The following is a 10,719-nucleotide window of genomic DNA, read 5'->3' as shown; positions in this document are numbered from 1 at the left end:
GAAGCCATCCACGCCCCCTGGATCTTGTGTTCTGCAGTGAGGGGCTACTGTGGCCATGGGGACTTGGGGCAAAAATTACACTAAATTGGACAAAAATGCCCCTGCACAAATAAATTAAATCTATTACGTCTGTTGCTAACAAAGTGAAAATGAACAGACAGTGTCGATTGTGGCATCAAATTAAGATCTGCTCATGTTGCACAGTATTTCATTTTAGGTGTTTTTAAAATGTTGCGCATTTTAACCAATCACACACAATTCTGTTGAGTTTAGGAATGCAATGGCCAATCAGAGGCGTTCAGATGAGTCATCGCTGAAACACATCAGTTTTGAGTGCACGCGCGTTCTCTGACTGAATTCCGCGAATTCTCTCATCATAAACAACAAAGCGCAGATGCACGTACAATGTAACTAAGAGATTCATTTCACAGTGTATACAGCTTCAGTGATTATAACGATAGTTTTTTTTTTGAGAGTGCTTAAACTTGTGATAGATCAAAGTTAGTGATAATGTCACTTTCTATGTATAATTTATTAGCTGTTTGAATAACCGTGGAAAGGAAATGTTATATAGCCTAATTATCAATTTAATAATAATCACGTTAAATACAAATTCAGTCCCATTAAACATTTTATTAGCCTACATGACACCCAAAAAGATGGGTTTATGATGTTTAATACATTTGGCTGCTTTTAGCCTTACCTTGGAGTTGGTTCACCCTCCGCCTATGCGTTCATGTAACAAAAAAATGCATAAAAATAAGGCTTTTATGAAAACACTAAATAAAAAATTGCTTACCAGCACACAAACCATTCACAATTGCTAAATTGGGCTCAAATAGAAGGCTCCGAGTGATACTAAATGAAGAGCCATTTGGGAGAATGGGGAGCTTCTAGGGGAGCTGAGCCAAAAGAGCCAAATCTTTGAAAAGGGCCGGACTTCCCATCACTAAAATGAACCCGGAAAAGAGTTCCGTGTGAAAGAAGGCGGAGCCTCAGCACACACCTCCTATGACGTAATCGTCACGGACCAATTGTAGTACGAAAGTGTTTTGCAGCCGGAACGAACTTTTATGGAAAGTTCGCTTTGGCCAGCCCACAATGAACTTCCAAAACGAACACAGAACGAAATTCGTTTTGGCTGCATTTCGCTTGAAGTATATCGGGGCCTTAAAGGGACGACCCTTTTAGCCACTGTAAGAGCAGTTTGTCATTCCAAATATGTAATTTCTCAAATATTGCAGCTTATAATGACACTAATTCATTCAAGTCCCTCAAAAAGGCTGGTTGTCCACTTAAGACAAATGCACGAGAGGACAGGATAATGCTGAGACTCTCAATGGGGAATTGGTTCAACACTGCAGCTGGAATTGCTCGCCAGTTCAGCATTGATCAGGGTAAGGATCTGTCTCGGCACGTTTCAGAGAAGTCTGATTGAAAGCGCACTCTGCAGTGACCAAGCCTCTCATCAGCAGAAGAATCAAGAGGCTAGACTCACCTTTGCTGAGGAGCATGTTGTGTGGAGAGAGGATAACTGGTTGTTTGTGTATGTGTGATTATTATTTATTATTTAGCTTATTACATGATATGATGCTCATCACAAAATTAACCCCTAACAGGGTGAGACTTTAACATTATAAATAATGTTAAACATTTTTGGTACTAATTCATATTACAGTAAGGTTCAATGTGTTACCATGAAGTGACAGTTAACTATTTTTTCAGCATTTATTAATCTGAGTTCATGTTCATTTTTAAACGTACTATTAATAATTAATATACTTAATATACATAATTAATGTTTGTTCATAGTACATGAACTAATGTTAAGTTATACAACTTAAAATGTAAAAAATGTGAGTATATGTAGAATTTAACATTAATCATGGTAAATAAATGCTGTAAAATGATTGATTTTATTACTGTATTATTGAATTCTGCTGGTTTCAAGTGTGTTTGTGTTTCAGATGAAGACACTGAAGACCGAACTGGAGGTGGTGCATAATAATATATCGGTGATGTCAGACATGATGAGTCAGATGGAGCCTGCAAGTCTTGAGCCATCAGACACAGAGCTAATACAGGTGGGAATCAAACACACACCCTTACTTTCTTTTTTCAGCATGTACACACTCATCCTCCAGTCATGATTTTAGGCCTATAAATGTGAAGGACTGTTGCTGTTTCTCTTCTCTCTGCCGGTCAGTAGCAGCTCTACTCCATGACCAAAGATATGCAGGGCCGGATGGTGGAGCTCATACCCAGACTGAGCGATGAGAAGCTTATAGAGCAGTTACTCTGTGCCAACGATGACGTTAACACCACGTTTGCACAGTATCACAGGTTAGAGGCAAATTGTCTTGATGACATGATGTTTGTGAACATTATATGAATGTTCATTTCATGCGCATAGAGACCTCCAAGGTGTAAATGTGTCGTAAAAAATATGGTAAATAAGTATATGACATGATAGTTGATCCAAAAAGACCTTTCGTCTTTCTTTATAGTATTAAAAATAGATAAAATACACATCACAGTTGTTAAAGGGTTAGTTCACCCAAAAATGAAAATTAGCCCATAAATTACTCACCCTCAAGTCATCCTAGGTGTATATGACTTTCTTCTTTCAGACGAATCCAGTCGGAGTTATATTAAAAATTGTCTTTGATCTTTCAAGCTGTTTAATGCCACTCAGCAGGTGTTGCATGCATCAGTCCAAAAGCACTTAAATAAAAAGCGCCCATCCATAAAAAAATCCATTGTCTCACACGGCTCCGGGGGGTGAACAAAGGCCTACTTCTAATTAGTGACCGTTGTTTTGTTTTGATCTCTCCCCTTCGCTTCCGTGTGCGTCACTTCTGAGCGGCGCATGCGCAAAGCCCACCTCCATACATCATCCGCCCGGAACTGCTTCTGTTTACAACAGTGAGCGCAACGGTAAATCCAATAATGCGTCAGTCGAGTACAGTACACAGTTGTACAAGGGTCAGTGCCACAAGTTCACGGAGTACTCCCTGCAACTATTCCCCTCCCTCCACCCACGGGGTTAATGTCGAGGGCAGAGGAGAATGTTTACACGAGCAAAGAAGGTGTAAAAATAAAAGAAACTCCCACGCATCCAGGCCAAGGGCCAAGGGCGGGGAAGAATATAAAAACAACAATAAAAATGATGAAAACGAAACCAAAAGATTCCCCATTGGAGTTGCAATGCCACCGCACCACCAGTGAGTGAAGGGGAGCGGAGCACACTTGCTGCGCGAGCAGAGAGCTGGCACGCATGCGCAGTATCTCCGTGGATTCTATCCACAATAGAGAAGGGTATGCGGGAGTGGTCTATATCCCATAGTGAGATACCGAACGGATGTTAGAAAGAGAACGTTAGGTTACTTGCGTAACCCCGGTTCTCTGATAACAGAAGTGAGGTATCTCACCTCACCGCCCTTCTTGCAGACTACACGGTGAAGAAGCTGTGTGGAGAATGACGCTGCAGCGGGCTGCGGTGAGTTATATACCGGGGAGGCGGGACTCCCTGATCGCTGCAGCGATTGGTCTGTCAGTCTGACAGACGTGGTGTAATTGGTGCTTCCGCAGTCGGTCACGCCTGAGGCGTTCCCATAGTGAGATACCTCACTTCTGTTATCAGAGAACCGGGGTTGCGCAAGTAACCTAACGGTTACCGAAGCAGTTGTGTAGTGATTATTTTCACCAATAGAGGGCGCCGTGAGCTACACTGATTGCTTGGTTGCTCTGCTACTTCAGACATTAAGAACTTAACCTTAACAAGAGCAATTATCAAAAGAGACACTATTACCAGAGTGTAGCCACATAACTATTCATGTTAAATTAAAGTAATACTGTTTGTATGTACTAGATAACAGGGCCTGAACAGTGTGTGGAATTGTTTTGCACACAATTTTAAATGTTCCCGAAAACAGACAAACACACATCTCCGTTATAATGACTGGGTGGAAATTAATAGATAAAAATAATCATTGACTAAACAAATACACCAGCAACAATTACATATGCAGAAAGCACATACTTTGTGCTCGAAATAAGCCTAAATTCTATTTAGGGGTAGTAAAGCTCCATTTCAAAAAGACATATACAAAACATTTGAAAAGATTAAAAAAATTTAATTATTAACAGTTTGTGCAAATTAAAATATCAAGTACAATTATTATTAAATACAAAAATGTTAAAGGGGTCATATGCGATTTCAAGTTTTCCTTTCTCTTTGGAGTGTTACAAGCTGTACGTGAATAGATAAGATCCCTAAAGTTGCAAAGACTAAAGTCTCAAAACCAAACTTTGTAGAAAACGAAGCGTTTGAGAGAGGCGGGGCATAGAGGACCTACAATAATGTACAGTATTTGAAAAATAATGTGTTTTTTGAACATTAAAGCATGTCAACATATTCTGTTACACCAAATACACAAAATAATGATCTTTAAAAAAGCATCATATGACCCCTTTAAAGAATCATCATATGTTCTCTTATTGATTTATTGTTTATGTTTTTCTAACGTCATAATTTTGAAAAAAAAATCTGATTTGATCTGATATTTAGCATACTACTTTATCTTTTCATGGCAGAAATAGTAAGAGTATCCGAGTAAAAACCTTGTCTCCCTGATGCCACCCAACCTCCAAACCTCAGACGCTCTCTTTATCTGCAGTTTACTGTCAGTGTACTGACAACAAAATCATTGCATGGTAAAATACAAGAATTGCGCCATGTGTTGCTGTTGGTTATCGTTAACCAAACTATTAAAAACATTTTTGTTAATTGAAATCTAAAATAAAGTGAAATATAAATATTAGATGAAAATTTGAAATGTTGCCTTGTCGGCTAACTGAAATATACAGTTACTATATAGTAACTATATAGTAACTTATTGTATTAACTATACAGTTAATATACAGTGTACTGCGTTAGGCTAACCGAGACTTGTCATTTGCACTTATATATTGTTGCTCTTTTGTTAGTTTTGATTGCTTTTATTGTCCTCATTTGTAAGTCGCTTTGGATAAAAGTGTCTGCTAAATGACTAAAAGTAAAAGTAAAGTAAAGTAAAAGTAAATAAGTTTAGGTTGAAGGACTAAAATGACTAATTATACTATAATGCATAAATCCTAAAACTTAGCTAATTCTAAATTAAATGAAACAAAAATAGTCATATTTAGAAAAAATAAATAAAAATTACAAAAACATTAAATTAATAACATCAAAACTGTAAATATAAAAATAAAAGCTCATTCAATATATGAATAAAAACTATAATATTATACGAATAATAAGACTATGATAACAGTCACAATTAATAGCAGAAGTCCACAGTGCCTAATGATCCTTGATGATCCTAAATAATATCGGCAATTGTGGAAATTAGGAGATATCGTATATACTGTAGAGGAGAGCTCATCTATAATAACAGGGTTCCTATTATTATGGCAAACTTAGACATATCAGGGAATTTTTAAACTTGGTTTTCCAGACTTGGGAAGGTTATGGAAATAAATAAAATCCTAAACATTCATGGGCATTTTTATAAATAAATATACATATATTATAAATGTATTAAATCTGCTAAAAATGGCTGTTTGTGGATGCTTAAAACTCCTTATAAAGTAAGCATAAACAATCAGAGAAATCATGAAAGTTAATTCAATTAATGATGTGTAACCCTGTAATGATGTCACATTTCACTTCAAGTTAGTTCATTTAATCACATATCTCAGTGTCACCTAACTTCTCTTTTTTTCAGATTTGAAAGACATCTCGACAAACAGAGCAGTGCACAATCTGTAAGAATTCATTAATTTGATATGAAATGCACTATAATGACTATATGTCGATTCTTTATTTGATTCAGTCAGAATTCATTGTTGTATTTCAGAATCCATCGAACACAAACCTCATTGACTTGGGAACTTCCAACCAAATAAAGGCAACAAATGGTGCTCATAGCGCAGTCAGCCAGTCAACAGTCACCACACTATCCAATCAGACGGCAGGATTGAGTAAGTTCCACTTTTGCTTATATTTCTGAATCATTTATACTCACATTTTATTCTAATATTAATCTTTGCAGTTATTAATGCATTATTTGTTGCGTGATTTGATATAGGCACAAAAGCTGATGACTTAAAACAAAATAAAAGCAGCTCATCACAAAACAGGTAAGAATTAAAGCAGTAGTTCACCCAAAAAATGAAAATTAGCTGAAAACGTACTCACCCTCAGGCCACCCAAGATGTAGATGAGTTTGTTTCTTCATCAGAACAGATTTGGAGAAATGTAGCATTACATCACTTGCTCACCAATGGATCCTCTGCAGTGAATGGGTGCCGTCAGAATGAGAGTCCAAACAGCTGATAAAAACATCACAATAAGTAATCCACACCACTCCAGTCCATCAATTAATGTCTTGTGAAGTGAAAAGCTGTGTTTGTAAGAAACAAATCCATCATTAGGGTGTTTTAACTTTAAATGAGTCCATAATCCATAATGTTTCCTCCAGCGAAAAAGTCCATCTCCTGTTGTCCTCTCACATCAATATCCAACAACATATTTTGAACTATTTGGACTGTTTTTGCTTGTAAACGGTGCTTGATCTGCATATTTCTCTCCTGATTCAGATGAGACCACTTATTCACTGGAGAAAGCAATATTATGAATAGAAGACTCATATTTTAAGTTAAGAACATCTTAATGATGGATTTGTTTCTTACAAACACGCAGCTTTTCGCTTCACAAGACATTAACTGTTGGACTGGAGTTGTGTGGATTATTGTTATGTTTTTATGAACTGTTTGGACTAGGGATGCGCCGATCCGATATTCATATCGGGTATCCAACACTTTTATTTGTTCCCCACAAAATATTTTTTCACTAAATGTTTGGATTTCTAAAATTATTGTGCACTGATTTTTCTAGAATAACTTTTGCTGCCAAATTATCCACTAACCTAGTTTATGATAAATTTTTGTCATAGATTATAAATATACATAGGCCTATATTTTTTCATATTTATTGTTTATTTTATTTTTCTTTATAATGAAGTTGTCTGTATCTAGTAGATTGTGAAAGAATGATTATCAGCTCCACACACAGAGATATATAAATTCTACATTTATTTAAATGGGGGGAAAAGCTTCACTGGTATCGGATCGGTATCGGCCAATACCGAACCCTAGGTATCGGAGGCGAAAAAGGTGGATCGGAGCATCCCTAGTTTGGACTCTCATTCTGACGGCACCCATTCACTGCAGAGGACCCACTGGTGAGCAAGTGATGGAATGCTACATTTCTCCAAATCTGTACTGATGAAGAAACAAACTCATCTTCATCTTGGATGGTCTTAGGTTTTTTTTTTCTTTTCTTTTTTGGGTGAACTATTCCTTTAATTAATTAATTAATTTATTTTTAATAAACAGTGTGTTCATTTTGCATGATTTGAGGTATTGATCATAGCATAAATGTTGCTGGACAACAACACCAAAGTGTAAAACTTGACATTTACATATTTTTTGCATGATTTATTACCAGTCTAGAAAGCTCTGCAGCTCTTGTGGGACTTGCAGCCACTCAAAGAGAGCGACAGGACCCTGGAGTGGTACGTGTGACTGAATTATTTAGACCTGCAGAAAGGATATCATGTTTCGTGCGTTCAAATAGCATCTCTTTGTATTAGGAGAGAGCAGCATTCATTATTGTACTGTATGGAACAGCATTCAAGATGTTTCTGTGTGTTGTTTTCACCTGCTATTGGATGCCACGAAGTCCGTCATTTTAAATGGTTGTCTGTCTATGTTAAGGATGTCAGCCTAGACTCCAACTCCCTTGGCAGCTCGCCTCGGTTTCATTGGATGCTTGAAAAGGGAATGGTGGGTCTGATTGGCTGATAAAACAGTCAGCCTGCAGCGTGACGTGCTTTATACAGACCTGCTGCTCTGGGAGCTTTTTTTCCTTCGGCATGTTTTTTTTCTCATTTGGTGAATGATAAGTGTTCGCTGTCTTGCTTCTGAGTGGCCCGCATGGTTTGAGGAGCTTCATTATCTTTATTTGCTGGAGGTTCTGTGGGTGTTCAGCCTTATTTTAGGATGTTGCCAAATTTCAAAACAACTTATTTCCCATCCTCAGGACTGAAACATAACGCATCTTCCTTTACACTTTAAAGCACTGAGAAGCGTGAAGCTTGTCTGAGATTGCTACTGATAGTTGTGCTAATGCAAATGAACTAATATATTTCTCCTGCTGTCAGATTCCTGTCAATCAGAGTGAAGTGATGGACGACATTGAACGATGGCTGGACGGAGATGATGTAAGCGACACATTTTTAGACCTCTAACTGGGTGCTTGTGAGGAGTATTACAGTTCTGACTCTAATTTCGATTCCACTGCTTTCTATGCAAATTCCCCCTCAAATGATTGGTCATAAAACAATAATACTATTCATGTTTTAAAACAACCTGACAAATATCAAAACTCTCTTATAAAACTACAGTTCAGAAGTGTGAAATTAATACTTTTATTTAGCAATGATGCAATTACGGATGGTAAAGACACAATGTTAGAAAAGCTTTTTAGTTCAAATTAATGCTGTTCCTCTGAACTTTCTGTTCATCAAAGAATCCTGAATAAAAATGTGTCACGGTTTCCACAAAAATATGAAGCAGCACAACTGTTCTCTCGTTGATGTTTCTTGAGCAGCATATCAGAATGATTTCTGAAGGATCATGTGAAAATTCAGCTTTGCCATCACAAGAATAAATGACATTTTAAAATGTATTCAAATCACAATATTACTGCTTTTATTGTGTTTTTATAAAAACAATAGTGTATATGAATATTTTTTTCAAAAACAGTAGTGTATATGAATACATACAACTATGAACTGTCATATGAACCAGTCAGTAATGACTCACAAATCTTTATATGAAATAGTGAACACTGAACATGACAAAAGTACTGATTAGCAGTTCAGTAGATGAAGAACTGCTGCAAATGATTCAGGAACAAGTCTCTTCTTTGCATCAAGTTTCTGAAACATGCACTATAAGACCTTTTATGATGAAGAAGACATTATTCAATATAAGTGGGTGTATTTGGATTTCATGTCATCTTAAATCATTGATTATTGTATTTCATAAGTGTATTTTTGTGTTTGTTTTGTGACACAGGAAGATGACTCTGAAGGAGTGACTAGTGAAGGTAATCATTCTTAATATGGCTATTATGATAATGCTTTCAGCTACAAATAAGACTGTAGTACTTTTAGCACCATATAACACATTTTGCCATATTTGATCGGAGGTAGATTTAAATTGACATCAAAAAATGTGGGAAACGCTTCAGTCCTTCTGGGCCATAAGCTAAAAGGATATTTGCATGCTCACTCATCTTTTTTTCTGCATACGAGACATGAGTGGCTGATGTTCATGCTTTTTTAGAGAATCTAATTGCATTCTGTCAGTCTTCCTGTTGTAAGAGTATCAGTCTGGGTAGCTCATTTCTGACCTGCTGGATGTTCTTATTTAGTCACCTTCGTGATCTTCCCCGTTTCACTGTAGTCTGGCTGTTACTCAGCTTGTGGTTTCATTACATTCACTGCACCCTGTGAAATGTGGTCATCTTTTTCACACTGCAGGTACTTTCCAAAGCGCGAGTTCCTCAATTTTCACTAAAGGCCACATTTTTTCAATACATAGACAATGGGGGGTACCGGCTATGTTGCTATGTCATGACATAAATATTACAATTTTTATTAGCTTTTTTTCCTAAGTATTGGTAGTAGCAGTATTATGAACATTTTATTTGTGTAAAGATACTACACAACTTTGCCTGTTGAATATTTGAGAAAGAAAAGAAAAGTAGTCCTCCATGTGTCAACTGTTCCTACTCTCCACAAAGGATCTCCTCCCTGGACTTTCCCTAACTTCAGAATCAATTATTAGATCTATCAGCATTAATATTATTATTCTTAATAAATGTTTAGGGATCAAAATGTAGCTGTATTAACTGACATCTACTCATCATTCAATGAGAAAAGTAACTTCTGTTTGCAGCACTCGAGAACGTTCCACATAACTGGAGTTGCAATTCAATGAACTGAAATGTCGTTAGATGCTAGTAGTTTTACAGACCATCAAGGTCTGCATGCATAAACAACACTTAGCATTACCTTGTGGTTTTCAGACAAAATTGCGCAGTCCATTCACACTCGCCATGGTTTCGCTGTCAGACTGTGTGTGTGTGTACAGGGCTTTCTACACTGGACGCGTCAAAATATCACAAACACGTTAGAAAGTATGTCAGAAACAGAACAGGGCATCAGTTTACTGTCTGCGACTCGTTGCATAGCGTCGCAGTGTAGACAGTGGCGTTGATAATAATGTGTTCTATTTGCTTTTGCCGCTCTTGTCCGGTGTAGACGCTACTTTAAGTGGTTTGGCACCAACATGCTTACGGTGACGTACACAGACTTAAAGGGTTAGTTCACCCAAAAATGAAAATTAGTCCATAAATTACTCACCCTCAAGTCATCCTAGGTGTATACGACTTTCTTCTTTCAGATGAATCCAGTCAGTTATATTAAAAATTGTCTTTGATCTTTCAAGCTGTTAAATGCTGCTCAGCGGGTGTTGCATGCATCCGTCCAAAAGAAGTTAAATAAAAAGCGCCCATTCATAAAACATTTTTTTTTAAAAGTCTCA

The 10,719-nt window shown here is 37.0% G+C and overlaps 1 protein-coding gene across 2 annotated transcripts in view; it reads left to right on the top strand.

Moving 5' to 3' along the window:
* LOC107703898 (target of Myb protein 1-like) overlaps positions 1 to 10,719 on the top strand; it is a 17,561-nt gene that overhangs the window by 5,927 nt on the left and 915 nt on the right. Inside the window, exons 7-15 of one of the 2 annotated variants that reach the window (XM_016506700.1) lie at positions 1,968 to 2,084; positions 2,210 to 2,343; positions 5,769 to 5,808; positions 5,901 to 6,024; positions 6,132 to 6,183; positions 7,553 to 7,619; positions 7,822 to 7,890; positions 8,268 to 8,327; positions 9,187 to 9,217. In XM_016506700.1, coding sequence (XP_016362186.1) covers positions 1,968 to 2,084; positions 2,210 to 2,343; positions 5,769 to 5,808; positions 5,901 to 6,024; positions 6,132 to 6,183; positions 7,553 to 7,619; positions 7,822 to 7,890; positions 8,268 to 8,327; positions 9,187 to 9,217 — 694 coding nt within the window. The remainder of the gene's footprint in view (positions 1 to 1,967; positions 2,085 to 2,209; positions 2,344 to 5,768; positions 5,809 to 5,900; positions 6,025 to 6,131; positions 6,184 to 7,552; positions 7,620 to 7,821; positions 7,891 to 8,267; positions 8,328 to 9,186; positions 9,218 to 10,719) is intronic. The other variant, XM_016506701.1, reaches the window with a different exon arrangement.

Source organism: Sinocyclocheilus anshuiensis, unplaced genomic scaffold, assembly GCF_001515605.1.
Source record: "Sinocyclocheilus anshuiensis isolate Anshui unplaced genomic scaffold, SAMN03320099.WGS_v1.1 scaffold1159, whole genome shotgun sequence".
Taxonomy (NCBI): domain Eukaryota; kingdom Metazoa; phylum Chordata; class Actinopteri; order Cypriniformes; family Cyprinidae; genus Sinocyclocheilus; species Sinocyclocheilus anshuiensis.
Note: the sequence above shows the minus strand (reverse complement) of the source record. Positions and strands in the feature narration are given on the sequence as shown.